This window comes from Panthera uncia, chromosome B1, assembly GCF_023721935.1.
Source record: "Panthera uncia isolate 11264 chromosome B1, Puncia_PCG_1.0, whole genome shotgun sequence".
In the NCBI taxonomy this organism is placed as follows: domain Eukaryota; kingdom Metazoa; phylum Chordata; class Mammalia; order Carnivora; family Felidae; genus Panthera; species Panthera uncia.
This window is the reverse complement of record NC_064811.1, coordinates 6,117,181-6,144,061: the sequence shown is the minus strand read 5'-3', so window position 1 is coordinate 6,144,061 and position 26,881 is coordinate 6,117,181. Positions and strand designations below refer to the sequence as shown.

The following is a 26,881-nucleotide window of genomic DNA, read 5'->3' as shown; positions in this document are numbered from 1 at the left end:
CGCCCAATAGTACGTACTGTTACCTTCTGAAAGAACACCCTCCAGTCTTCTCAAGACCAGTTCAGAAGTGGTCAAGAGTTGAAACCCGGACCTTTGCTCCTCGCTCATTTAAGAACCCTGTCTCAGGCTGGGCAGCTGGAGGGGAAGCAGTTTTGAGTCCCTGTGCCCCACAAGCCGGCACGTGCTCCTCCAGGGAGGACAGCTCGGGGGACAGACACGTGCCATGGGAGATACCGAAGCGTGGCTCTGCTGCTTCCTGGCTGTGTGGCCTTGGGCAAGTCATTTAACCTGCTGGGGCTCTAATGTCCTCACCTGCCAAAGGGGGTTTGTGACAGCGCCCGGCACCGAGCGGGTGCCTTGTTAGAAGGGAGGTGCGTGCCGTGGGTGAGCTGGGGGGGGGGCCTCACTGGCTGCTGCGCCCCAGCTCCGGCCTCAGGAAAACACTCTGAGAGACCACGAGGAGCGGCACGGGGGAGGCGGCGGGGAAGGGGGGCGCAAAGAGAAAGAGGTGAGATGGCTCAAACCGCGCCAGCCTCACAGGGCTATCTGCACAGGATGGGTGTGCGTGTGAATTCTGAACCACACAGCCTGGGCTCGAACCGCAGAGCTGCTACCTCCTGAGTTCCCCACAGCCGCCCCACAGCGGCCGCCCCGTCCGGAAATCGGGGATAACAACAGTACCTGCCCCGTAGGGCAGCTGCGAGCTAGCGACGAATCTGGTACCGTGCCCAGCACAGTCAGGGCTCAGTAAGGCCTGGCTATGGCATTTTCCGAGGACACCCGAGCTCCGTGCGTCGTAAAGCATGAAGACTCGACAAACGTCCATTGTTGTTATTACTATTATTAATTACGGAACACCAACAGAGACAATACTTACAGTCTCTTCTTATCCACCACTCGCTTAACTCGGATGGCTCTTTGTTCTGAGTAAAGTTTACAAACTCCTGTTGTAGGGAAAACACCAGAACAGAGACCATTTAAAACCGCTTGTCAGGCAAGGGTGTCACGAAACATAATGAGACACTATGGGCTTCAGCTAGCAAAGCTACATCTCGCATCACGTCTGTCGTGCAATGCCACGTTTGACCCTTAAGATAAAACGCAATACTTTTCAAGTAATCTTCAATGAAATCCAAAACGGCACTCCTGTGCTCCTTCACTTGCTGGGAGTGTACCTCCTTGTGGGCTGGAACAGAAAAGGACAACAGTCAGGTCTCCGTATTCAATTACACCGAAGAACAATTCATCAGCTTCCTTAGAACAGTTTCTCTACGGAAAGTATTTTTAAAAATACGGCTATAAAACAAGCCTTCTGTCAAGTGCCATTCCATTTGTAAAAGAGCAAGATTTACTGGGCTTCGCACGAGCAAAAGATTAAACCTGTAGAAAAACTACAGTCAAAGAATTTATGGTTTATTACGGCACGCAGGGCTCGTACTCGATGGGGCTCACTTCTGGAGAGCCGACCCCGTTTGTACTAACAGCACCCAATGCTCAAGCTGATCTTCAAGGAACATGTTTAAATCAAACTCAAACCACACACCAGCCGGCCGGTCGGTGCTGTTTTCCAGCTTGGAATGCTCCGTCCTCCCCCTCAGCCACTCACGTTCCACGCGCCCCTCAGACCTGGAGGTGGGCCTTCCTTCTCAAGGAAACCTTCCTGGACTGTCTTAGCCACAAGGATGCCCGGCTTCTGCAACTGTCACGTTGTCTCCGAGTCCATGCCATCCATTTTGGCAGGACAGCTCCCACTCACCGGGAGAGCGGGTGCCTACGGCGGGCAGGCCCTCTGGCAGCACTTAGCATATATTACTGCTAATCCCAAAGGCAATTTGGAGCCCTGTTTCTTTCTTTCTTTCTTTGAGCACAAAGAAACTGCCACGGTTCAGTCAACAAGAAGCCCAAGCTCACACGGTTTGGTACCTAATTGCTGATTTTATTCACAATCATGTATTTTCTAGGTGATTTCAATGAATGTACAGGCCCTTAGGGGGACAGGACATGAATCACGTTTTTATTATACGGCTGCGTAACCTGAGATTCCCCTGAGCGATTCAGCAGAACCGTGAGACTGCACACAAAATTTTGGGTGTACGTGTATTTCTCGGGCAAGAATGCCCATAGCTGTTGTCAGACTCCAGTGGCCCTTCAGGGCTGTGATGGAAGCTTCCCAGGTAGAAGTCAGTGTCAAGAACACAGCAGCCATCTGCCCACTCTGAACTTTGGGCTATTTCACGCAATCTGTACCCGTCTAAGCACGCTACGAAAGAATCCAGGAGGATATACGATTTGGGAAGCTATCTCACTGCCTCGATAAAAGTGAAACATCAGTGGCAGCAAGTGACTAATAACCCAAGTGCCAACTACGGCTCTAAGCATGGGCTGAATTCAACTGAATTCTCGTAACAACCCGAAGAGATACGCCCTGGCACTGTCTCCATTTTATAGACGAAGAAACCGAGGCCTAAGGCGGTTAAGTGACTTGCCAAAGCCGTCTGGGCAGAATGTGGTGGGGCTGGGGTGGGCACATCAGCCCCCCCCCCCGGCTCCACAGCCCTCCTCTTCGGCACGACAGTTGGATCCCAAAGTCCAATACTACAGCTAGAGCGCGGAGACGACCGTCTTCCGTCCTCGTCCACGTGCCTCGACCACGGCCCCCTGAACGCCACACACAACACAGGCACGCACACACCATCCGTCCGCGGTGCCCCGGCACCCTTACGAAATGTTTGGTTGTGCCTGGAGAGGTCCTTGCTACCCCCTCCCCGACCCGCGTGACCCGAACTACGGCCTCTTCCCTACTTTTAACGGCTTAGGTTAACACGCTGATCAAGAAAAGAAGAATTTTAAAGTCCCGAAACCTAGACTCGAGCAGGGACACAAGACAGAGCGTCAGCCGGCTGTGCGCACGAGCCTCGTCCCATCAGTTGCGCTGGTGGCTCAGAGCACCTCACCTTGTGTTCGCAGTTGCTGAATCGCTTCAGAGCAGGTCCTCATGAACGTCTGAGCGTCCTGGTCTATCTGGTCTCGCTCTGTGTCTGTCATCCTCCCGTACTCAGACATGATGTGGCTAAAAAGAGGAAGAAGAAAAAAAAAAAAAAAAAGGTGGGGAGGGGAGACAAAATGTTAGAGCAGCAGCAAATGACCGCCACTGCTGTGTGGACGGGGAGGGAAGGGAAGAGAGAGCTTCCCTGCGGACGTGACGTTTACGCTGAGACCAGAGGTGGGGAAGAGGAACCGAGCAGGCTGCGCAGTGGGAGAAGCAGGGGCTAAACAGCGGAGCCAACACCAGCCAAGGCCGCTAGGTAGGCGGAGCTTCCTGCAGAGACCCACCTGCAGCCGCCAGTCCGGCCAGGGCGAGGCGAGCAGGCCTTGGCAGGCATGTGGGCTCTCGCTCTAAGAACAGGGGCAGCGACGGAAGGCTTTCCCGTAACACGAGGGCAGAAGTCGACGAACGTCAGGGGGCCTGTGCCGTGGAGGCCCTGCAGGTGCGTGTGAAAGGCTGTCAGGCTGCCGTCTTTCCACACACCGCCTCGGAAACTCACAATTAAAGGGCTTTCAGACCATTTCATGTCTCCCTGATACTAAGTTAAAAACCTCAAACGTGACTGAGCTGGTGAGGGCGCTCGCCTGCAATAACGCAGCGCCGTGAAACTCAAAACGCTGTAGTTCTAGTACCTCGCTCGTCTTCCTAAGAGCCGGGCAGGGGTGGCAGCATTATTATTAACACTCGAATGAAACACTCGAGACATTATCACTGACTTCAGGGTCACAAAATATCAGGTCAAAAGGGACCTGGGATAATGTGCAGACTCAGTTCATTCCGTCCCCATCCGCTGGCCCTGCCGGCCACTCATCCTCACCGGGGATAAAACACCAAGTCCCCATCGGCCCGGCCTGATGTGTGACCTACTTCCTGACACTCACCCTCCTGCCCTGCACCCCGCCTGCACCGGCTGCTTTGTTGCCCCCGATCAACCACGCGCGCCCCCGACCCTGCCGCGGCCTGCCACGTCCGCATCCGGCGGGTGGTCTTCCCACAGCCGTGCACGCGCCTCCTCCGCATTAGGATCTCTGATGACAGCCGGCTTCCGTGACCACCCCCTGGCTCGCCCCCGGCACCGGCCCCCGTCACCGATTCTCAGCGCCTGTGCCGGGGATTACGCTGCTGTCTCTGAGCTCCAGAGTCACCTTCTGCTCTGCTTTGTGACACAGGCTGGGACACTCCAGACCGCACTGCTCCTCCCCTGCCATCTCCTCCTCACCGGCTTCCTTGGCCTCAGGGCTTCCTTGGTCTCCCCGAAGTAGTGACGTCTCTCTCCTCCCAGGAGAACGTCAGCTTCACGAAAGCAGGGATTTCATCTTTTTCCTTTCTGTTTCCCCAAGACATAAAACGGTGTCCCGCACACAGTAGCCGAACAGGTAGTTTTGCGCCAGACTCTACTCTCAACGCCTTACGCATATTTCGTTTTACTTATTTGATCCTTGCGATTCATCCATTCGTTCACTTTTCTACTAAACCCCATAGGCTGGCACTGCGGCAGGGGTCAGGGGTCCAAAGCTGAACAAGGCTTATTTCTGATCCCCGCACAGGGCAGGCGCCAGGCCACAGGTACCCGGGGAGGAGGAAGGGGCACGAGAAACCGTGCTGGATGGTGTTGGTCTGCAAGTGGACAGTGGGGACTAAGGGGGGAGAGGTCAGTTTGTGCAGGGCGGTGCCAGGCGGGCACAGCGGGGGACACTCCCACAGGGGACGGCGAAAAAGACCTGCTACAAATCCCCAGCCCGCGGGTCAGTGTCCGGATCACCGCACGACAGACGGTCTACGCGAGGCTAATCTGAGTGTGGAAGGGAAAACAGGAGTACACCGGGCGGTCCCCACAAACTGAGCGTCCACGCTGTGGGGCCCTCGGGGCCTCGAGTCGCTGCAGGGACACATGTGCACGGTCGGTGTCTCCACAGTGAATGTAGAGCGATGTCGACACTATTTCTCAAAGGAACACGGACAGGGTTTCGATAAACACACGTTCACTTGAAACTGTGCTGAACCCGCAACAGCTACTTCTCCAGCATCGATAGGTTTCCCCCCAAACACAACGGCCACACAAATACTCCATCCGCTGTCAGCTGCAGAGGAGCCCTTGGGATACAGAGGTTGGGGCCTGCTGGTGCAGTCACGGGAGGATGTGGGTTTTGTTTTTGTTTCTTTTTTTTATTCTAGAGAAAGAGAGAGCGAGCACACAAGCAGGGGACAGGGTGCAGAGAGAGAGAGAGAGAGAGAGAGAGAGAGAGAGAGAATCTTAAGCAGGCTCCATGGTCAGCACAGAGCCCGACGTGGGGCTCAATCCCACGACCCGGGGATCACAACCTGAGCCGAGATCGGGAGTTAGATCCTCAACCGGCTGAGCCACCCAGGTGCCCAAGGAGGATATTAAACAGAGGAATCTGCACTTCGCGCGGGGCCCTCTGCGGTGGCTGGCCTGGAGGCAGATGAGAGCAGAACCGGGTGGCCTGGTCATGGCTATGGGAAGACATGAAGAGACCCCGGGCTGAGGCCACGTTGGTGGGGAGGAGGCACAGCAGGTCCGAGAAAGACCGAACAGGCCGAGGACTGACTGGACGTGCAGGGATGCGGCGAAGCCCAGGGCGCCCAGCACAGCAGGCATGGGGGGGGGGGGCGGACGACAGATGTTTAGGTGGCACGCGGACCTGAGGACATGACAGGTGAGGACACAGAGCCAACGTGGAAGAAAGTTCAAACTCCTGTTTCTCTGTGATAATTTAAAAAGAGCGCCAGCTACATAATGGCCATTTGAAACATGTCCGTCAAAAGTGAGGAAGGCTTGCTGGTGACACATTAAGTATCACGGTAACAAAATTATTACTATTTTGAAAAGGTTAACTATCTGGCAAATAAATTCCAAAAAATATATATTCTCATAGGACACATATATAGAAATTCATCAAACTTTAATTTTATTTACTTCCTTTACGAGGTACAGCAGGGTAATTTCATTACAGACCTCAATTTACCGAAATATTAGATTCAATGAAAGGAAACCATGTTAGGTATATAGGTCTGGACTAGTCAATTTACTTCAGGGGGAAAGGAGGAAGAAACTGGGAAGTTTATTTACAGGTTTAGAAATCTAAAAGAATATATGTACTTTTTTAAATTATTTGCTTGATCTGTATGTTAAAAAGGGGCAAGTTCAAAATCACAGAATACCACTGGCACTCTGCCCATTACTTTAATATGCAGTTAAATGCTTCCTGAGGGTAAGGAAGAGAGAGAAGAGTGTAAATGATTTTCTACTCTGTTTCAAAGGTTACTGAAAAGGTACGGACAAACGTTAAAGGCTACAGTCTTATTTTTGCTATAAATATTACATAGGGGCAAGTACAGAACCCTGTCCACAGTATACGCCCAACAGATGGCACGAAATTACCCCGTTAATGTCTGGGCTTCAGATGTGAACACAGACCCTGCTCTCAGTAAACTACATCATGATGGGCAACATCCACGGGCTCACATATATGCTCACACATCACAAAGGCGAACGGTTATGTAACGCCTTCCACGCATGAATACAACTCATTGTGTTAAGTGCTTCGCATATGTTTCCCCATTTATTTCTCAAAACTCTATGAGGTGGGAACTATTACACTTTTCATTTACACACGAAGCAACTGAGGCACAGAGGGGTTAAGTAACTTGCCAAGGTCACACAACTAGTAATTAGCAGAGCTGGAATTTGAACCAAGGCATCCTGGCTCTTAACCACCACCCAGGGGGTCTCTCATGTCACAAAAGGGAAGAGTTCAGAAGACAGGACGCTTTTTTCCCACTAGTTGACGGGGAGGAAGGTGATCTACGAACCAAATCTTGAACGGCAGGATGTGGACATGGGGAGACCAGAGTGGACACTCTTACTAAGTAACGGGATGGAATCAGGAGAGAGCGAGCCTATCTGGAGAACAGTCAGCGGTTCGATTTGGCCAGAGCACAGAACAGGCAGAGCTACGAGCTCTTGGTGGGTCTCCAGTGCCAGCGGAAGGAGCTGCATTCTGTAGCCCATCGAAGGGCTCAGCCTCATGAAGATCAATGCGGCAGTATCTCATTAGATGGAATAGAGGGGGAAGATCAGTCAACGGGTTATCGAAACTAGACAGAGAATCCTGCCTTACTCATCTCTGTCTCCCTATGCTGTGTAAGAGGCAGGTGCTAGTACATTTCTGCTGGGCTGAAGTTTAAGAAAGGGGCACTGGGCAGGCTGTGGGTGATGGCAGGGACTGGGAAGAAGTGACAGATCTGAGACATAAAGCTGTCAGGGACAGAAGAGATGTTGGAGGCACAGCCTCATCAGCTCCGGGGATCTGGGGCCTGGGTGAGCAGCAGACATTAGTAGAAAACACAGAGGAGTGAAAGAGCTGGAAGTAAGGAAGAAAGAAACCGCCATTGAGGCTCGTCCTTATAATGCAGTTAAAAGGACAGAAGTACTGATCTGGAGACCAAATGTTCCATGACCGACACTTTGTTTTGAAAAAAGAAACCAGAGCAAATGGGCTTTTAGAATCATTTGATGATAAAATCTGAGGAAACTAAAGGAGATTTTAAGTAACAAAGAACGGCCTTCTGAAGTTCTATGCTCTTATTTTAAGGAAAAGGGAAAAGTCACTGTGACATGCAGTATCGTGGCCACAGACTGAGGCAGGCCAGAGGCCACAAGCCACGGCCCGACCAACTGAAAGAGCAGAAGACACGGTGCCATCTAGACGCTGCGGGAACAGGCCGCTTTCCCGTGACGGGCACTCAAAAACCACCTGCTTGCCCGGTCTTGTCGAACTGATCTGACCATTTTAATCCTAACCTCCAGAGGGCCACTCAGCAAAGTCTGGCTCCAGGAAGGAGGCCGGGGAGTGGGAACGAGACCAAGGACAGCGGTGGCCAGTGTTAAGACCAAGAGTTAACTGCACACTGTTTAGCTGAGTTTAGGAACAAGTGGAAATCAGACAGACAGACATCACAAGACTGGCTCCATCAGGTGGGTCCCGAACGGTGCCGGGCAGGTGTGGTCCATGTGCCTTCCCTCGCTCCTTCTCCACACCCCCCCCTCCGCCAGTGCTCCTCAAGCCGTCCTCAGGGTGAGCGATAACTGCTTCCTGGTTTTGGAGAATGCCCCCAGGCTCCCCCCACTCCTCCCGGCCTCCTCCGCTGGGCCCGCAGACACTACCTTCACTCCGCGTCCAGGGTGGATGTCCACCTACCAGCTCTGCCCCCCCTGACACCAGGGCAGCCCCCGCAATGCTCCTTCTCACCCCTGCACCATCGACCATGTGCGTGCAGCGCCTAGTCGGGGCCAGCACAGAGCGAACGCTACCCATGTTAGTTACCAATAGTATTTTTCCCCCGTCTACTGGATCTTTCCCCCAAATGTGGCATTATTCTCCCATTTTAAACAAATAAAATGAAACAAAACTTCTCAATTCCATGTCTCCTAAGAATTACTGCTAATTTCTCTCTTCTTAAAGGTGAAACTTCTCCAGTAAGTTTGCACCCAGGTCCCCAGTTTCCGGACCACTGTTTCTTGACCCCAATCCAAGGAGACTTTACTCTCCTTGCTCCCAGGGCACCAGCAGCCCCCACAGCGGCTCAGCCCTTACCCAGTTACACTGCACACACTGGGAGGAACCGGGGGCTTCCCCTCCCTGACTCAAGTTTTCTTCCTCTGGCCTCCACGACACCACCCTCCTGATTTCCTCCCACCTCACCCACTGCTCGTTTTCAGGCTTTCTGTGGACACCTCTCAGCCCCCTGAACACTTAAAGATGGACATTTCATGGCCCAGTCCCTGAAATCTCTCCACACTGCCAGCTGGGTGAGTTGGTCTGGTCTTGTGGCTTTAGCAGTGCAAATATCAGCTTTATGCCCACAAGTCCCAAACTTCTATCTCAGCCCAAACCTCTCCAAGAACTTGAGGCACGAATATCTAACCGTCCACTCAGATGTTGAATTTGTGTCACGAATGTGCCCCACCTTGAGCCCCTGCCTGCTCTTCTCAAACCCGCTCCTTGACTCGACCTTCAGAATATTTCCAGAATCTGAACTCTTGTTATCACACCCACTGCTCTGTCTCTGGTCCACGATGCCATGACATCCCTCGCCTGGATTTAACTGGAACCTCCTTGCAGGTCTGCTGTTCTGGCCTCTCCTAACACAGCAGCCATACTGATGCTGTTACAAAGTGACTCATGTCCTATCACTCGTCCTTACAAGACCTTCCAGTGGCCTCCCCCCCCCTTAGAATAGAAGCCAACATCCGTGCAAAAGCTACAAGATCCTTAAGATGGCCTGTAAGATCTGGCTCCTGCTGCCTCTCTGAGCTCATCCTCACCTAGGCCCCAACCCTCCTGCCCCATCACACCAGCCTCCTTGCTGCTCCTGCAACGTTCCAGACATGCTCCTACACAGGGACCTTTATACTTGCTGGCTGCCCTCTTCTGGAATGTTCTTTCCCCAGATATTTGCACAAACTGGTCCCTTCTTTTAGGTGTTTACTGAACGTCCCCCTCTTAATAAGGCCTGCCTTGACCTACCTTAATAAGACTGTATCCTTTCTGACGTTTTCTAGCCACTTTCCCCTCCCCCTCCTCCTAAAAGCACTTATCCTGCTCTAACACTCTGTATCGTTGACTTTTTAATTTTGTTTATCTGTCTTCCCCCACAAAAATCTAAGTTCCACAAAGGCAAGGACTTTTTGCCTGTTCACTGCTGTATCCGCATCATCAAGAGCAATGCTTAGGATCTGGCAGGCTGATAGATCGGTGCATCATAATCAAATACTTTTTGAACGACCCGACTCGGTGCATGAGGCTGATGGCAGAACAGGCTTGATATACAGCTGCATCTGTGCTCCTTAGGAGGCCCCCTGCAGAGCCCTTCCAGAGCCTTCCCTGGAAAACTTCAGGGGCAAAGGCAGTGACTGCATCCATCCTAGGAACAGACCCCTCCTAAGAGAGAAGGGAGTAGTGAGCCTGGGCCTCTCAGTCCCGGGCGTCGGGTGAGTCTCCTCTCTCCTCCCTGCGTGAGGCACCTTCCCACCCCCTGACCCCAGCCCCTCACTTTCTGGGGTAGAGTTGGAAGGACAGAAGGAAACCCCTTGGTTCTTGGAAAACAGATGGTCCTACTCTCAGCGGAACCTGGACCTCCCTGGCATCTCATTTTCTTAGCTAGTTTGGTTTAACCAAGGTCACGCCAGGTAATGCTAACAGAATGTGCCCTACGTAGGGTACACTCCATTCCCCCAGCCCCTCAGGCAGAGCGGGGAAGGGAAAACAGGAGCAGGGGGGCCTCTGGTCTTGTGCTCCTCCCGAACAGAAACTAGAAACACTCTCACCAGAAACGGAGGCGAAAAGGGGTCAGGGACAAATAAACAAGAAAGGTACCTCCAAGTGAACACGCACCCCGTGGGTGGAGCGGATCTATAAATGACTAATTCCAAGAACATTAGATTAACATCCTCCTACTCTCTATTTTGATTTAATGGAAACTCGGCTCAGGGAAACTGAAAAGGTCTAAAGGTTAATTTGATAAGACTGATTACTCAATTAAAAGGTGATGTTCCTTTAGGAACATTACCCGTTAACCTTTCGAGTTGGAAATTGACAGTATGGTTATTCTATTAGTAACAACAGAAACCAAGGAAGTTTCCCCCCCCAAGTGGTATTGTTTTGTTGCCAAGACACTGCAGAAAAGGTACATCTACCAGAAGTGGAAACATTATTTTTAATTAAAATCATTCAAGAGATCCAGCCAGAGGCCACCTCATTGCGTGCTGCTCTGCTCTAGTAAAATGTCATTACTAAAAAAAAAAAAAAAAATTAAATGGGTCAATAAAGTCTGAGCTCTACATTATGGAAAAAATTACAGCTTCCTAATTATGTCAAACTAACATAGCTTTATGGGTCTGAAGGCAATTTTTCTTTCAATTCCATGATCATACTTCATCTAAAATGTTCCTGGCCAAGGCCAGCACACTGGGAGGCAGAAGTGGTCAAAGGCAGGCTGTGGACGTCTACACCGTCAGGAGGGGGGACCTGCTGGGGCACGACAAGGGCGGCCCTTATCTATCGGGAGAGAACGCATGTCACTGAGGGGATGCCTACCCCCTAGTCCTAGGTTCTATTAGGGACAACAGAAACCAAGGAAATTTTCCCCCCAAGTGGTATAGTTTTGTTGCCCTCATGCGGGAGGGCACTTCCCTGGGCACGGGCACGAACATGTACACGCACACGCATCTAGCCACAGCTCTGTTCTCTCTCTCCTCTCCGGGATCTGCTTGCTTACAGAGAACTGATGTCCTGCTGTCTTCCTCTCTTTCCTGTGCTATAAAGGGGCCTGCCCCACTCTCTGTGCTCCAGCGCCTGTGACCGTTCAGTGGCGGTCATGGCTGAGCGAGTCTAATTCAGGAGCCTTCAGCAAGGCCGCCCGCCCTCAGACCTAAGCTCTGCCCGCCCCCCTGGATTTTTACCGGTGATAAAGTTGGTAACTCGTCCATCTCATCACGTTCACCTGACTCCTGCATGCCATCTCTCTCTCCTTCCCTCCCACCGCTGTCGGGCAGGAAGGAGACGCGTGTTTTTTATTAACTGACCACCCCCCCACACAAGTTCATTATAGGTCCCACGGGGTTCCAATCCTATTGCCGTTCCCCAGGGGACTTCTATGTGCCAGGAGCTTGCGCATCTCATGTAATCCTCACGAGAACATTATCCACATTTTACAAAAAAGAAAATAAGCACAAAGACGTGAAGCGAGCTCTAGACACTCACATGATTAACACTGGGCGTCAGTGGGACTGAACTTCGGTGTGCCTGACCCCCTGAGCCCACGTTCTTTCGAAGGGACGCGAACAGGGGTAGGATTGGAGCTCAGGATGCACGTGGCGGCAAAGAGCAGCTGCAGCGGGGAAAATGAGTAAAAGACTGAGTTTCCACAATGGGGAGATGGATGAGTCGGGATCAAAAAGCCTCAGGGGCCAGAGCTCCGACACTCAAGCCACACAACCAGTAAGTGGCAGAGCGGGACTGGCCCCCAGAGATCTGGGGTGTCCATCTGTGCATCTGCCGCAGAGCAGCTGGGAAGGAGGAAGCCGTGGGCCAGCAGCTGGCTCTACCGGGCGACAAAGGGAGAGGGCTCGGAGCCGTCTGGGAACATGGATGCACACTGTGTGGGAGCTGAGCAGAAATAAATGCCTTTAACATCACTTTTATCATCAGAAGTTGAGGGGCGTCTGGGGGGCTCAGTCGGTTGAGCGTCTGACTTCGGCTCAGGTCATGATCTCGTGGTTCCTGAATTTGGGCCCTGCATCAGGCTCACCGCTGTCAGCACAGAGCCCACTTCAGATCCTCTGTCCCCTCGGCTGTCTCTACCCCTCCCCGACTCATGCTCGCGCACGCGCTCTGTCAAAAATAAATAAACATTTTTTAAGAAAAGGTGAAAACGACTGCCAAGTTACAGAGCAGCACCCTTTACAATCATCTCATAAATGCATGGAAATGCACTGCATTTCAATTATACTGTCTTGTATGAATCTCTCGACTAGCTGGTGAGGGATCATCAACCCCTCTGTTTAGAGCAGGGCTCTGCAAACGCTTTGAAAAGGGCCGGAGAGGGGCGCCTGGGTGGCTCAGTCGGTTAAGCGTCCGACTTCACTCAGGTCACGATCTCGCGGTCTGTGAGTTCGAGCCCCGCGTCGGGCTCTGGGCTGACGGCTCAGAGCCTGGAGCCTGCTTCCGATTCTGTGTCTCCCCCTCTCTCTGCCCCTCCCCCGTTCATGCTCTGTCTCTCTCTCGGTCTCAAAAATAAATAAAACGTTTAAAAAAAAAGAAAGAAAAGAAAAGAAAAGGGGCGGAGAGTAAATACATTAGGCTTTGCAAGCTGCACGGTCTGCCGCAGCCCTTCACTTCTGCTGTTGTGGCGCGGAAGCAGCCAAAGATAATGTGTAAATGAATGGGTTTGGTGGTATTCCAATAAACTCTATTTGTGGACACTGAAATGTGAATCTCGTATCATTTTCATATGTGGTGAGATCTTAGTCTTTTCTCCAAGCTGTTTAAAAATGTGAAAACTATTCTTAGCTCACAAGCTGTACAAGAACAGGCAGCTGGGTGGACTTGGCCTACAGGCGGTAGTTCGCTAAGTCCCAGTTTGGAGAAAGACAGGGTTTTACAGATTAAATGACTTTCTCAGGTTCACAGTGCTAATAAGGGAGTGGGGTGCCTTGAACTAAACCAACATTTAAAACATCTGCCTTGTTGGACGCTTTTTCAAGGCAAAGGGAAGTTAACAATGGATTTCCAGGCAAGGCCTCTATAGCCACTTATGTGACCTAAGGGGTCAGGTACAAAGGGAGGAGCTAGAAAGAGAGGTTTATGCCAGTTTGGTTGAGTTTCCCAAAATGGCTGTAGCTTCCACTCTTACGGACTATCAAATCAGTACTGGAGACACTCGCACACCTCGGGAAATGAAATTTGCACTGCCATCTAGTGTTGAGCTATTACTTTAACTGAGAGCTTAAAAAGAAGCTCTTCTTGGTACTATGCACTGAGAGTAAGAATTTTACGACATTCCGAAACCATACGAACAAAGCACATTTAAAAGTATAAAATTACTTATGATGTCATTTCGCACATCCCATCCAACTTCCTCGTGAATTCACACAGTAGGCCTGAAGCGGAGTCCCATGGCGGACAGTCCACCCCACCGCCAGGTATGAATGGAGGTCAGGAAGCACAGGAGACAAGGTGTCTGCCCTGCAACGCTCCTGTATCTGTTGAGAGCCGGAGTCCATTCCAGAAACCATTTTGGAAGGCTCAATCAAAATGCTTTCTCTCTTTTAAAAAAGCAAGCTAACCAAACCCTCTCTAGATGCAAGAAACGCACCGACATGACATGTTTACACGACCGGCAGCGTTCCATCGTGGGTTCCGTAAGTCCGTGCTGAGAGAGTGGGTCTCGTGTGTGTCTACGTGTTTCACAACGTGTGTGGCACCAACACAGATGCAAACGTGTGGCAGCATCGATCCTGAAGATCGTGCCGTGGGGGGCACTGGGACTTGGAGGGTAGAGAAGAGCCTATCTTGGGGACGGGCGGTCCTTTCTGCCACCGACACCACGGCCGAACCGATCTTCCCCACGGTGACTCTGGGTGAGTAAGTAAAAAGTAAGGGCAAACGCCTCAAAAGGAATATAGGTATGGAAAAGAATTCAGTCACCAAAGCCATGGTAAGAAGTATGCACTTACCTATAAGCATTAATGTAATCTTTCCTGTGTTCCAGGAGAAAATCTCTCAGTTTGCCAATGTGTGAAATCTAGAATGAAAAGAAAGCAAACTGTTAACATGGGGCGGGGGGGAGAGAAAGAGAGAGAAAGAGAGAGAGAGTGATATGGATATGTTACACTCACGTGTAATTTAAATTAATAGAGGATGGAATGCAGGTTATAGAAAAATTTTGAAGCCACAAACGGGACGACTTCGGTTTGGATTCTCATATGTAGCTGAGCCTTGAACAATGCGGGGCGAGGGGCACCAACCCCCACACAGAAAATCTATATATAACTTTGGACTCCCCAAAAACTTAACTACTAGTAGCCTACTGTTGACAAGAAGCCTTACCAATAACATAAATGGTCAGTTCACACGTATTTTGTACGTTATATCATATACTAAATTCATACAAAAAACCAAGCAGGAGGAAAGAAAATGTTATTAAGAAAATCATAAGAAAGATGGGGCGCCTGGGTGGCTCAGTCGGTTGAGCGTCCGACTTTGGCTCAGGTCATGATCTCACGGTTCCTGGGTTCGGGCCCCGCGTCGGGCTGTGTGCTGACAGCTCAGAGCCTGGAGCCTGCTTCGGATTCTGTGGCTCCCTCTCTCTGCTCCTCCCCTGCTCACACTCTGTCTCTCTCTCAAAAATAAAGATTAAAAAAAAAATTTAAAGAAAACCATAAGAAAGAGAAAACCCACTCACAGGACTATACTGCATTTATCCAAAAAAACAATCTGCACATAAGTGAACCCAGGCAACCCAAACCCAGGTTGGTCAAGGGTCATCTGTTGTCATTAACTTGGTTAACTTTCCCAAAGTCGCCCCTGAACCTGTAAGTGTTGTGATAGATCCAGGATGTTATGAAGAGATGACCTCTAAGGAACGTCCAGATTAAATAAGATCATGCACGTCTAACATCTACACAGCACATGCTCAACAAAGGCCAATTCCTTTCCTCATGTGTCTTCTAAAACCACAGACAAAAACTGCGTCTTCCAAGTGTTCTGGGGACGGAGTCTAAGGCTGGAGATACCAGGTTTGCAGGTGGGGCCCTGCAGAGCAGCAGATTTAAAAGCTTCAGAGGCAACGACAGATTCCCACACAGCAAACCTCCATCTTCCCGATGGCCTACTTCCACGGATGAACCGAAAGGACACCAGGCACAAAGGACTGCCTCTGTGACGGCTGGGGACGAGCATAAGCGAACCCTACTCTAAAGCACCTACCGTGTGCCCAGGTACTGCGTGTGGAGCTAGGGATTACAAACTAAGTAAAATGAAGTAAAAAGAGGTGGGAAGAAGTCTAGGATCTTGGTCGACAGGGACAAAAATGTTTCCAGAAGGAGAGACTGATTAACCAGGCCGGTGGCCTGCTTTGTCCTTTGACCAGCGCTCACTCGTTTTCCTAATGCCCCTGCTACCTCTTCCAGACATACACAACCCCGGCCTTGAAGGGTCCGCTGAACTTTCATCTTTTCCATGACAGTGTTTCTGTCAAGGGCAACTCAGCCTGTTTCTCGCTTTGCTCTCAACCTAAAAGCACTTCCACATGCCGCCCACGTGGCACCAAGTCACTCACGGCCACGGCCTCTGCTTCCCTGTCGGTGAACCGCACGGGCGGGGGCTGTGCAGCCCCCACGCAGGTCTCAGCGCCACATGGGGCACGGGGGTGGTCGACGAGTATCTGTGGAACGAGCGTATGTCTGAATACAAAGATAGTATTTATCACAAAGAAAACATTCAGCGTTTGTCTGGAGACAGGTCAACAGGGGATCGGTTCGGTTTCCCACAGGGTCTAGATAAATAATAAATCTGGTTCGGAAAAGGGCCTTCAGGCACGTGCAGAGCAGGAATCACACTGAAAATGAAGCGTGGCCACGGCACTCGCTCATTTGCTGGTAACGAACCAGGGTTGAGAGTCTGTCCGCTAGCCCTGCCCTGCTAGGTATTTTCACTCACACCACCTCGTTCTCTTCCCTGCTGTCCTGCTTGGGCACTCGCGGCACTGCTCTCCGACGGGAACCAGTGTGGCAAAGTGAACCTCACGGAAGCGAAGGGACTCACCCACCGTTACCCACTTGGCACGTCAGCGCGTGGCAGGGCTTACAGTCAAACGCAGGACCATCGGAGTCCACGTCCGACCTATTTTCCTGTACAACACAGCTACCTTCCTCACGCTCTTATTCCTACTTTCCCCCTCAGCTGCCTTGCAAAATCTGCCTTTTAAGACTGTTGGGGAAAATACTCAAGAGAAGTACAAACGAAGTGTTTACTGCACCACACATTAAGAACTGATCACGTTACCGTCCTGTTTTCGAACTTGCGACGGTTTCTGTCCCCTTGCCCAGCCACTGCCCACAAGAGGCGAGGTAAACGGCGGATGCTACAGGACATCTGGCGGTGGTGACTTCTGGATTTAAAACACACTGCAGCCAGGGGCACCCGCGTGGCTCAGTCGGGCAGCCGGCTCTTGATTGTGGCTCAGGTCACGATTTCATGGTTCATGAGATTGAGCCCCGCGTCAGCCTCTTTGCCGACAGCTTGGAGCCTGCTTGGGATTCTCTCTCCTTCTCTCTCTGCCCCAACCCTTGCTCCTTCTCTCTCTCTCCCCTTCCCTCCCTCTCAAAAATAAATAAACATTTAAATACACTGCAGCCAAAAGCAGCAGTTCCAAGGCTGATTTGCCAAAGGGCAGCCAACAAGCAACTTCCGGGCCTAAACAATGGAGTCAAGTCCAAACTCCCATAAAGCACTCAAGGCCCTTCACAGTCCAGCTCCACAAGTCCCGTGTGGCCTCAGTCCCTGCCACACTCCCAGCAGGCGCCAGGCTCCAAGTCCCAGAGTTGCCCAACACACACACCCATATGGTTCTCCTTTTCCCTGGAATGCCCTACCCACCTTCCCTCCTGCACAGACTTCTCCTCTTTCCCTCCCTGTATCTGCTCCACACCCCCGGGCACAGTCAGACCCCACTCCCCCACAAAACGTGGCACCTCGACCTCACCCCTTCCTTCATGACCTCCCTTCATGACCACAGTGACTAATTTCAGACCAATTTCCCTTCAGTAGATGGCAAGCCCCTAGAGGGTGACGGGTCCCTTTCCCTTTCCTGTGCTTATCAGGCACAGTTCCCGGAGCAAAGCAGAGCCTCAAAAACCGTTACTGAATGTTAACAAAACAGTGGGTACCGGATAAGCCCTAAAGAACTGTGTTTGCTGTTGCAGGTACAAAAATGCCACCTTCCCCCTGCAAAGGCTTCCAAGTCCTGTGAATACGTTCTGTTAGAAGGCAGAGGAGAATTAACATAGCACATGGAATTCAGGTTCTCATCAGTTGACCTTAAAATAGGGAGATTATCCTGGCTCATCCAGTAGGAAGGCCCCATATAATCACAAGGTCCTTAAATGTCGAAGAGGAAGGGCAGGAGGGAGGGCAGAGTGATGCAGTGGGAGGAGGACTGGTTGCTCTGGAGACAGAGGAGGGAGCGGAGGATGCAGTTGGCCTCTACAAGCTGGGAAAGGTAAGGAGACAGGTTCTCCCTTAAGTCTCTCCAGGAAAGAACGCTTCCCTGCCCAACCTTGATTGCAACCTACAAAGTCCCGTCTTGGACCTCGGACAACAAAACCATAAGATAACACACTCTTGTTGCTTTAAGTCACCGGGTTTTTGGTAAATTGTTACAACAGCAGTAAGAAACTAATACAATGTGTCCTAATTTAAGCTGCTATAACAAAATACCACAGGCTGCGTGGCCTAAACGACAACACGGTCTCACAGTATTGGGGGCTGGGAAGTCCTGGATCAAGGTACCAGCAGACGTGGTCTGGTGAGAGCCCTCTTCCCACGGCGCAGAGAGCTGCCTTCTTAACGCACCCTCACGTGGTGGGGAGGTGTCATTGCCAAAGACAGCTTATTATATTTCAACAATTCTATTATGGCTCTTGTATTTTCAAATTTGCAGGGGTGTGAGCACTTGTATGCTTTGAATTGTGAATGTTTCCACATCTAGTGGTAACTTTAAAAGAATCACTTATGTGTGTGTCCAAAGAGAACGCCCCTCACTTTTAAAAGGAGAAAGGCCATTCCGGTGTCAAGTTTGACAAGGAAATCGGAGTAAAATGGAAATTTTATTGCCCCATAAAGATCTAAACTAGTGTCGATCTCTTAGTCTTGGTATCGCTGAACGACATGGAGGGGGCGAGGAAGAGTCTCGGGAGAAGGAACAGGTCACTGGAAGGGTCTCTGTGGGACCAGGTGAGTGACAAACGCAAGGGTTGAAAACAGGGAGTATTTTGGGGACTGAACCATGTTGTGGGGCACATCACAGCCTTGGGCAGGTGAGGGACACCCCATTTTCACAGCTCTGTGCCTTCGTGACTGCTCTTGCTCTGCCCAGAGCAGCTCTCTTCACCCCAACCCCATGCCACCAGAAGAATCCCTGCTCGTCCTTCCAGGTTCCACTTAAATGTCACCTCCTCCGCGAAGCCTTCCTGAACACCTTTCTTAGTATTTTACAGATACCTGTTAGCACTTTCCATTGAACATAACAAGTATTTATCTGTGACCCCCCACTAGACTTCCACTGAGCCCCGTGAGGTCAGGATCTATGCCCTATTCATTTTTGTATCTGCAGTAGAGAATAAATGTTGGAAAAGGAAAAGGGCAGGGGGCGGGGGGGAGTTTGTGGGGGGGCTGGAAATCCAACAGAAAGAGCTTCAAGATCTGATAAGTCCTGACGTACGAGTTGGGTCAAAAAGGTATCAGACCTGTCACAAGATTGTACCTACACAACCGTGTGAACCAACCAACAAAGGGGGGCACACCGGCCGCCTGTGCGTGTTTCTCCTGGAGTCAGCACGGTGCGCGCAGAGGGGCAGCGCGAGCACTAAGGTCCGAGGATGCACAGCCTGGCACGCTTCACAGGAGCCGGTCTGCCCTCACAAAGCCCGTCACCTTCCAGCTGACTGATGGCCGGCCCGCCACGGAAGGAAGAGTTCTTATGCCCACGGGCTGTGGCTTGACTACATTGCTATATTGTACGAGAAGCGTCCACCGTCTCCAACATAAAACACAGTTTAAAATGAGACGTGAGGGGCGCCTGGGTGGCGCAGTCGGTTAAGCGTCCGACTTCAGCCAGGTCACGATCTCGCGGTCCGTGAGTTCGAGCCCCGCGTCGGGCTCTGGGCTGATGGCTCGGAGCCTGGAGCCTGTTTCCGATTCTGTGTCTCCCTCTCTCTCTGCCCCTCCCCCATTCATGCTCTGTCTCTCTCTCTATCTCAAAAATAAATAAAAAACGTTGAAAAAAAAATTAAAAAAAATAAATAAATAAAATAAAATGAGACGTGAACTGCAGGCTGAGACAGAAAAGGAATGCAGGAGGTATTTAATATCTGAAGCACTAGGATTCACTTCCCTGTTTTTAAAATCCTTCTCTTTTAGAGAAATACACTGAAAATTTGCCAATCAAATAGGACACCTGGGATTTGCTTCAAAACAACGTGGAGAAGAGGGGAGCATCAGACGAAGCAGGACGGGCCGTGGGCCGGTAAGAGGTGAGGATGGGCACACGTGTACCTGCGGCTTCGTCATCCATCCTGTCTGCTTCACGGAGTATCTGAAGTCTCCCTTAATAAAAAAACATTTTAAAGCATCTCCCATTTAGGGCTTTCTTCCCTTAACACTTTTAGTCATTTTGTGTGCAGATTTTCTGCTGTCCACACTTGAACCAACAACTCAATTCCACACACAATCTCTACCGGCTTTATTTCTAAGTACTTGCAATCTTTGCGTAGAATTCCATTTATCAGGGTGGACGCCCCTTTCAAAATCCAAAACCATCACCGAGAAAAGACGGTGTACCAGGCTTTTCCCAGAGCTCTTCCCGTTCCCAGAGCTGCGTGCACTGGCTCACCTGACTCTCCCAGGCGAGATCACAGGGGACAGCATCAAGCCTATTTTACAGGTCACAACACGGAGTCAGAGACGGGACAGACCACGTGCTGAGGGACACCTCGGGGTGAAGTCTGGCTGGAGCCCTGGCGTTCTAAGTATCAGGCTTGCGTTCTCAGTCTCCAAATTAAAGCACACATTGTGGACAGGTCACAAGTGCAGTTTTCCAGCACAGTATCCACAAAGGGATGACTGGGAACCGAGAAGAGCATCCGAGCGAGTAACGTCCAGCTGTTCCTTTCTTCTCATATCCCGTGTTCAGCAAAGCACCACACACGTGATTACAGCCGACGGCGACCGTCACTCACTGAGCACCAGCCACGTGTACCAGGCAGTGCAGAAACTGCTCGGCACGGGCTGCCCTTTACTCTCCCCAGAGCAGCCGGATGAGTTAGACATGACCCCCATTCCCATTTAAGCAACATGAAAACTGAGGCCATGCAAGGTTACAAGGCTAGTAAGACGCAGAACGGGGTGGGGGAGGGGGCGGCACCTGGGTGGCTCAGTCGGTTAAGCATCTGACTCTTGCTTTCAGCTCAGGTCGTGATCTCACGGTTCCTGGGTTTGAGTCCCGTGTCGGGCTCTGCACTGACAGTGCGGAGCCTGCTTGGGATTCTGTCTCTCATCTCCCTGCCCCTCCCCAACTCGCACTCTCTCTTAAAATAAATAAATAAACTTAAAAAAAAAAAGACACAGAGCTGAGACTGATCACAGGTCTCTGTGACTCAAAGGCGAAGTCACTTATCCTGTATTATTCTGTCAAAAAACTACTAATATTTAACTTAATGAAGTTTGACATCCTTCTTCCCAGTAATAGAAGCTGGGTTTCGTGAGAGAGTATTTGTGTACAATGTTGATCTTAAAAAACGTGTTTAACTACAGCGGATACAGAAAGATCTGCAAGAAAAGCTTCCACACACAGCGCTCGTTTTAAAAGTCACCTATATGTTACAGTACGAATATTCACATATCGGAAGAGAATGTTGCCACTGGCTCCAGCCGTCTCCTCCCGGGTCGGCTGCTGGGTCTCGTGTTCTGCGACACGGCAGGCTTGGAGTTGGCAAGGCCACCTGGATGTCGGGGGGGAAGGCCCACAGCCATGAGCAAGGAAACAGGGCGGTCAGGAAGAATAGCAGTCTTCCTGATGCTCAGCTCATCCTGAGCTTCCTTCAATCCTTAAACAGCCTCAACATATGGCTTAAACGAACAATGAAGGCAATTTCCCCAACGGCTTTTCTTCCCTGCGTTTGAGTTCCCCTGCAGCCACCTTTAGCCCTGGGCGGACATGGGCAAAGGAGCCGACTCTGGGCACATGACTGCGGGTCTGGGTGGAGCAGGGCGGGCAAGAGAGAGAAGGGCAAGAAACCCAGGGGGTTGGCAGAGACTCCTGGGTTCTGACCTCTGCTTTGCCACCCCCTGCTGAAGGAGACCCTGCCCCCCCACTCCCGAGGCTTCAGGTGCAGGGAGACTTCAGTGGGACCAATATCCTGGCCTCAGAGGGAAGAGGAGCCACTTAACTGGTTTATGATTTGGAGAAAGGAGAATGGGCATGCTCGGCTCCTTCTCGCCCTCTCCGTTTTTGCCATCAGCCAGCTAGCCAGCCAGCAGAGGGGGGATATTGTGACCCAAGCTCCCCCCATATTTCACTACGAACCTAAAGCCAGGCTCCCTGTGTGGATTTTCCTGTTCTAACTCCTGTATTTCTCTTTCAGGTGGTTCCAAAATTGGGCTGAGAAGAAAGGGGTGCTCTTATAGGCTCCCCTAAACTCTTAACCTTTGCCAACTGAAGTTTTGAGCAAGTCGCTTAATCTCCCTGGGCTTCACTACAAAGAGAGGGTGGAGAATGCAGCTTTCAGGAAACAGCAGTAGCACGAGCTACCTGCCAGCTTTTACCAGTGTCAATACCACGCGTCCATTATCTCATTTGCTCCCGACGGCCCTGTGGGTAGGCTCCATTATAATCCCAGGTCACAGATGAGAGGACATGGAGGGTACACATCCCAGGTAAGCGGTTCGAAACCAATGGGAGACTGTGACTCCCAAAGCAAGTGTTCTCCAAGTCCACCCAAAAGATGACCCCGCCGTCCCATCCGAGCACGGCAGGTCTGTGAGGCTTGCTTTTACCACGAGTGTAGAAGGGACATTTTGAGATCAGAAGTACCCAAAGCTGAGCCGAGCTGTTCCGGTTCAAGGCCTGGTCTCCAGCTATGGGACAGCACAAAGCTAACAGCCACACTCCAGGGTCGGCCAGGATCTGGCCTCTTTAGGAAGTTGATACTTAATCAAACAAGTGATTTGAACTGCATTCTGAAACTACAGGTATTCATGTGACCCGTTCCTTTCTTTCTCTGAGCATAAATTCACTTTTAAGTGGCTATATTTAAATAAGACTAATTCCCAAAATCATCAAGACGTTGAAATTCTCTATAACCCATCTACCATAAAAAGTGTGCTTCCTAATCCAGATGCATTTGACAGGGGGAAAAAAAAAAAAAAAGACTGTCACATCACCTGTCCTTGTACATACAAGGTTTTACCAGGAGGGACCAAACTAAACCCCTAACATCCCAGCGTGCACACCAATGAAATCCTGTGAGGTACCCTGGGTGAGCCTGGGCCGCAGACATGGATGGTTTCCCACAAGCATATTGTTGAGCACGGAGGGGAAAGCAAGGTCGCCCAAAGCACATACTGCATGATGCACTTATGGAAAAGATACGAAATCATACCTAACGTTGTACACATACACAGAGAGGAAGACGGAAAACTGTTCTTCAAAATACTGACGGTTGTCTGGGTGGTGAGATTTGGAGATTTTGCTTTTTTCTTAAAACCTTTTTGTACTTTAACATTTTTCTATAATCAGCATGTATAATCTTTGTAGCCAGACAAAAAATACTTCTGGACAAAAAGGCAAATCTTCGCACATACTTCCTGACAAAGTGCACAGGGACTCCCCATTACCGACAAATCAGGCCTGATTCCTTAAGCCCGAGGCCCTGGGTGTCCCTCTCCCTGTGGACATCTCCAGATTCGAAGCCCACCCCCCACCCGAGCCCAGTCTTCTGACCCAAGCCCTCTGCTCAAGTATGATGCCTCCTAAAAGCCTTCTCTGCCACTCCCAGGCCAGGTCAAGGCCCTCTCCTGCACGTGGATCTCTTTCAGAGACGTTAGCATCTTGTGAAATGTTTTCGGGTCTATCTGACGTAAGCTGCTCAGGCGCACGCCTAGCCCAACGCGGTTCCCCGAGGGTGATTCCGTGTTCTGAACCAAACCCATCTTCTACCCCTTTCAACAACTAAGAGGAGGGTTCAACCCCATAGCGCGGCGGCTCATACTTCCCGTTATCCACTAGATGGCAACCCAAGTCTTACAGCTGTAGTACTGACAGGAACTCTCAAACACATCACCACGTTTTCCCAAGGGCTTTTAAAATTTCTCTGGTTCTTTGTTTTTTGATCTAGAATCAAAGCATTATTAAAGGTTAACTGTTCTGTGCAGGCCGAAGCTGAGACGCCATTGTTTGGAAATCTACACGTGCGCTCGGATGAGCCCAAGTCGACGTGCAGAGACCGCGCTGGAGGCAGGTTGGGCACAAAGGGAGCTCCAGAGGCAGGAGCATGGCTGCCATCTGCCATCCCAGGCGGCAGGCCCAGCTCTGTCTGGGTGGGTCGCCCACAGAACAGTCCTGCGAGCTGCTCCTTCCCGGGGCCTTTGTAAATTACCCAAAGCGAGATACACCGTAAAACAAAAAGCCTGGTACAAAACGGTGGGATTCTTCTCAAAGGACGGCTGCCTTTTAACTGGGGAGAGTTCAAAGCGGTCACAAGTGTCCTTTGCTGGTCACAGCAGTGGTTTGACTTGCAAGCCACCCCCCACACTCCCCCCCCCCCCATGCTAGGAATTCTGTTCTGCTGGCACTCACAACACTTCCAACAAAGACCTGATTGATTATGAAACACTAAGTACCGATTTGCATAATTTGCCTCTGCAAGAAACAACCATTGTTCAAGATTAAAGAGACTCCAGTAGGTCCCTCTGGCATATTGTAAAAAGTTCCCTGTAACACAAAATCATTATTTTTGTTTCATTCAATCAGTGGACACAGCTTGCTGTTCAGTTTAGTATGCAGCCAAAGGCACAGCCAGAACCACCGTTGTATAAGTGTTTGCCAACTACTGATAAGCTAACATGATTTTTCACAAGGACTGTGTTCCCAAGTTTAATTTGGAGGCCCACTAACTAAATCTGAATCCACTCCCTTCAGCCATAATTGAAAATGCATCGATACCAATTACAGCTACAAGTTCAGAACCAAGGCGCCTCTGGAGCATGGCGACCCTGCTGCAGTCACGCTGTGGGTCCCTGTGCCAGAGAGGCTCCCCGCTGACTTGTCACCCACAAAAGAGCCTGGCAACGCCACAGAAATTCCACTGGTGCCAGGTCGCAGCAGCTGGTCTGTGAAGGGACTGCATACATGAAGTGGCCCTTTCTTGCTTCCTTCTTTTCTTCGGCAACTGTTTGGGAAGCAAGCGCCACGGGCTGGGCCCCTCCCAGCACTTCCCCCCTAATTTCTATTGCATGACACCACCCTTGGATGAATGCAGGGTACTGAGGGGTGACAGTCACCGCGGCAGTGCTGGCCACTCTCCACCCGTCCTCACAAACCCCTGAGGAAGCTCCCTGCCCCTGCCCTTCTCCAAGGAACCAGCAGTCTCCCTCTGCTTCCTGGGACCCCACGCTCTCTCCCTCTCTCCGGGTTCTCTTCTTAAGCCTCTGGCAAACTTTTCTTTGCCTTCGTTCATCGCTTCCTCTGCCTTTGCTAACCCGTGAACCTTACTCAGGCTAGACTCACTCACTCCCACCCCCAGCTTTATTCACCATCTACAGAACACTCCCACCCAGCCTCTGCCCTGCTCCTGTGTTCCAGCTGAGCGCATCCAACCTCTCCTGCGGGTCCGCTGGTGCCTCAAGAGCAACGTGGAGTGTTAATTATCCAAACACTCACATTCAACCCTCCTGGCCACTCGGTCCCTTCTGGTCCCCTTCCTGTTCCCCCAAGGAGAAAGAGCCTCTCTCTTGCTTCCTCAAGATAGAAAGTCTCAGGGCTGCCCTCTTTTCTACCCCACAAATTAAACTGGTCAGGCAGGCCCATCCATTCAACTTGTTCAACATCCGCCAAAGGAATTGAACCACTGGCCACCCTCTCCTCGGCACTTCCTGCACCACCACCCCCACATTCCAGAGGCGAAAAGCCTTTCCCTGAAGCAGCCTCCTCTTCTGCCTCTGCACTCTGGCACCTACTGTTCCCTCTGCCTGGAATGTCTTCTTTCTATCTGTGTTCTACTCAAATGTGCTGGGCCCAAGGAGGAATTAACATGGCATTCTGGGTTCGCTCCCACTTTCTCTGCAAAAAGCCTTCCTTGAGGCGTGCTGTATCTGTTAGTTGGACGTTATATACATTACATACATTGTATGTGCATGCATAAATATATACTTGTAAACATACAAAGTGCTGTGTATCCCCAGTCTGGTAACTTCCTTAGAAGACACAAGGCGATTGTGACCTACAGAAAACTGTCTTCGGTAGCTAAATAACCTACTCTGGATATTTGCTAAGAACCAGTGCCACCCTGGACTGTACTTTCCAGAATTCAGCATGTGTTGACACACAGACAGACAGACACGTGGGGAGTGGGAGAATGAGAAATGTGTGCACGAAAGATGAGAGAGACTGGTGTTCCTAGTTCTACTGTCAGTCCTGAGTAGCAGACGGGAGGGGTGGTTAAACAAGGAGACAAGGATGATTAACATTTGTTGGGATGAATTTGGCGTCCTCACTTCCCATATTAGCAACCTGAAAAGTACCGCTTCTGATAAATATTAAGCTTCTATCCCTTTAAGAAACTTAGAAACCAAGAAAAGAAAAAGAAAAGAAAATCTTAGGTTCTTAGTGTTAGCGAGATCATCGAAGAACTCAGGACCTAATGTCGAAACGTGAAGAGCCCATACAACGTTGAATGACCCACGGGGCTCAATGCAACTTTCACTTTTAAACAGGTCTCGGACCTCTTCAACCTCGAGCAGCAGCAGCAGCAGCAGCAGCAGCTTTTCACGGGCTCAGCCTTTCCCCCCTCATTCCTCTGGCCCCAACCTTCTCTCTCCAGCTCCTTATCTTCTCGATCACACCTTAATCTAATTAGACATTCTCATCCTCACTCTTCTGGCGCCCCAAACTGCACTCACTTGGCACTGCTAGAACATTCCCATTTCCAAACTGTCCACTCCCGGCCAGTCTGGCTTTGCTCTGTGCCTCGCGCGTGCTACGTGATACACAGAGCACGAAACAGGTAAATCTCTCTTCTCTTCCTGGATTCTCAAGACCAGAAGGGGCCTGGCAGACGCTTACTGCTTTGATGGTGGGGGGCTCACCATCTCTCCCAGGTCGCCCGTTCTAGTTGGAACAGTACAAAGTTTTTTGTCCCTCTGAATCAGGTTCAGCTTGTGGGGCCCCCCTCTCCCTACGTGAGTCTTCTCTCTTCTCTAAGCTAAACGTAGTCAAGACACTCAAGCTTTCTTTAGTGTCCTCTGAATGCTGCAA

The 26,881-nt window shown here is 50.8% G+C and overlaps 1 protein-coding gene across 3 annotated transcripts in view; it reads right to left on the bottom strand.

Annotated features, from left to right (window-relative positions):
• The window catches only part of STX18 (syntaxin 18), a 123,829-nt gene that overhangs the window by 34,260 nt on the left and 62,688 nt on the right, over positions 1–26,881 (bottom strand). For all 3 annotated transcript variants that reach the window (XM_049630292.1, XM_049630293.1, XM_049630294.1), the window contains exons 2-5: positions 14,307–14,374; positions 2,955–3,070; positions 1,109–1,186; positions 878–944 (exon numbers count right to left, since the gene is read on the bottom strand). In XM_049630292.1, coding sequence (XP_049486249.1) covers positions 878–944; positions 1,109–1,186; positions 2,955–3,070; positions 14,307–14,374 — 329 coding nt within the window. The remainder of the gene's footprint in view (positions 1–877; positions 945–1,108; positions 1,187–2,954; positions 3,071–14,306; positions 14,375–26,881) is intronic.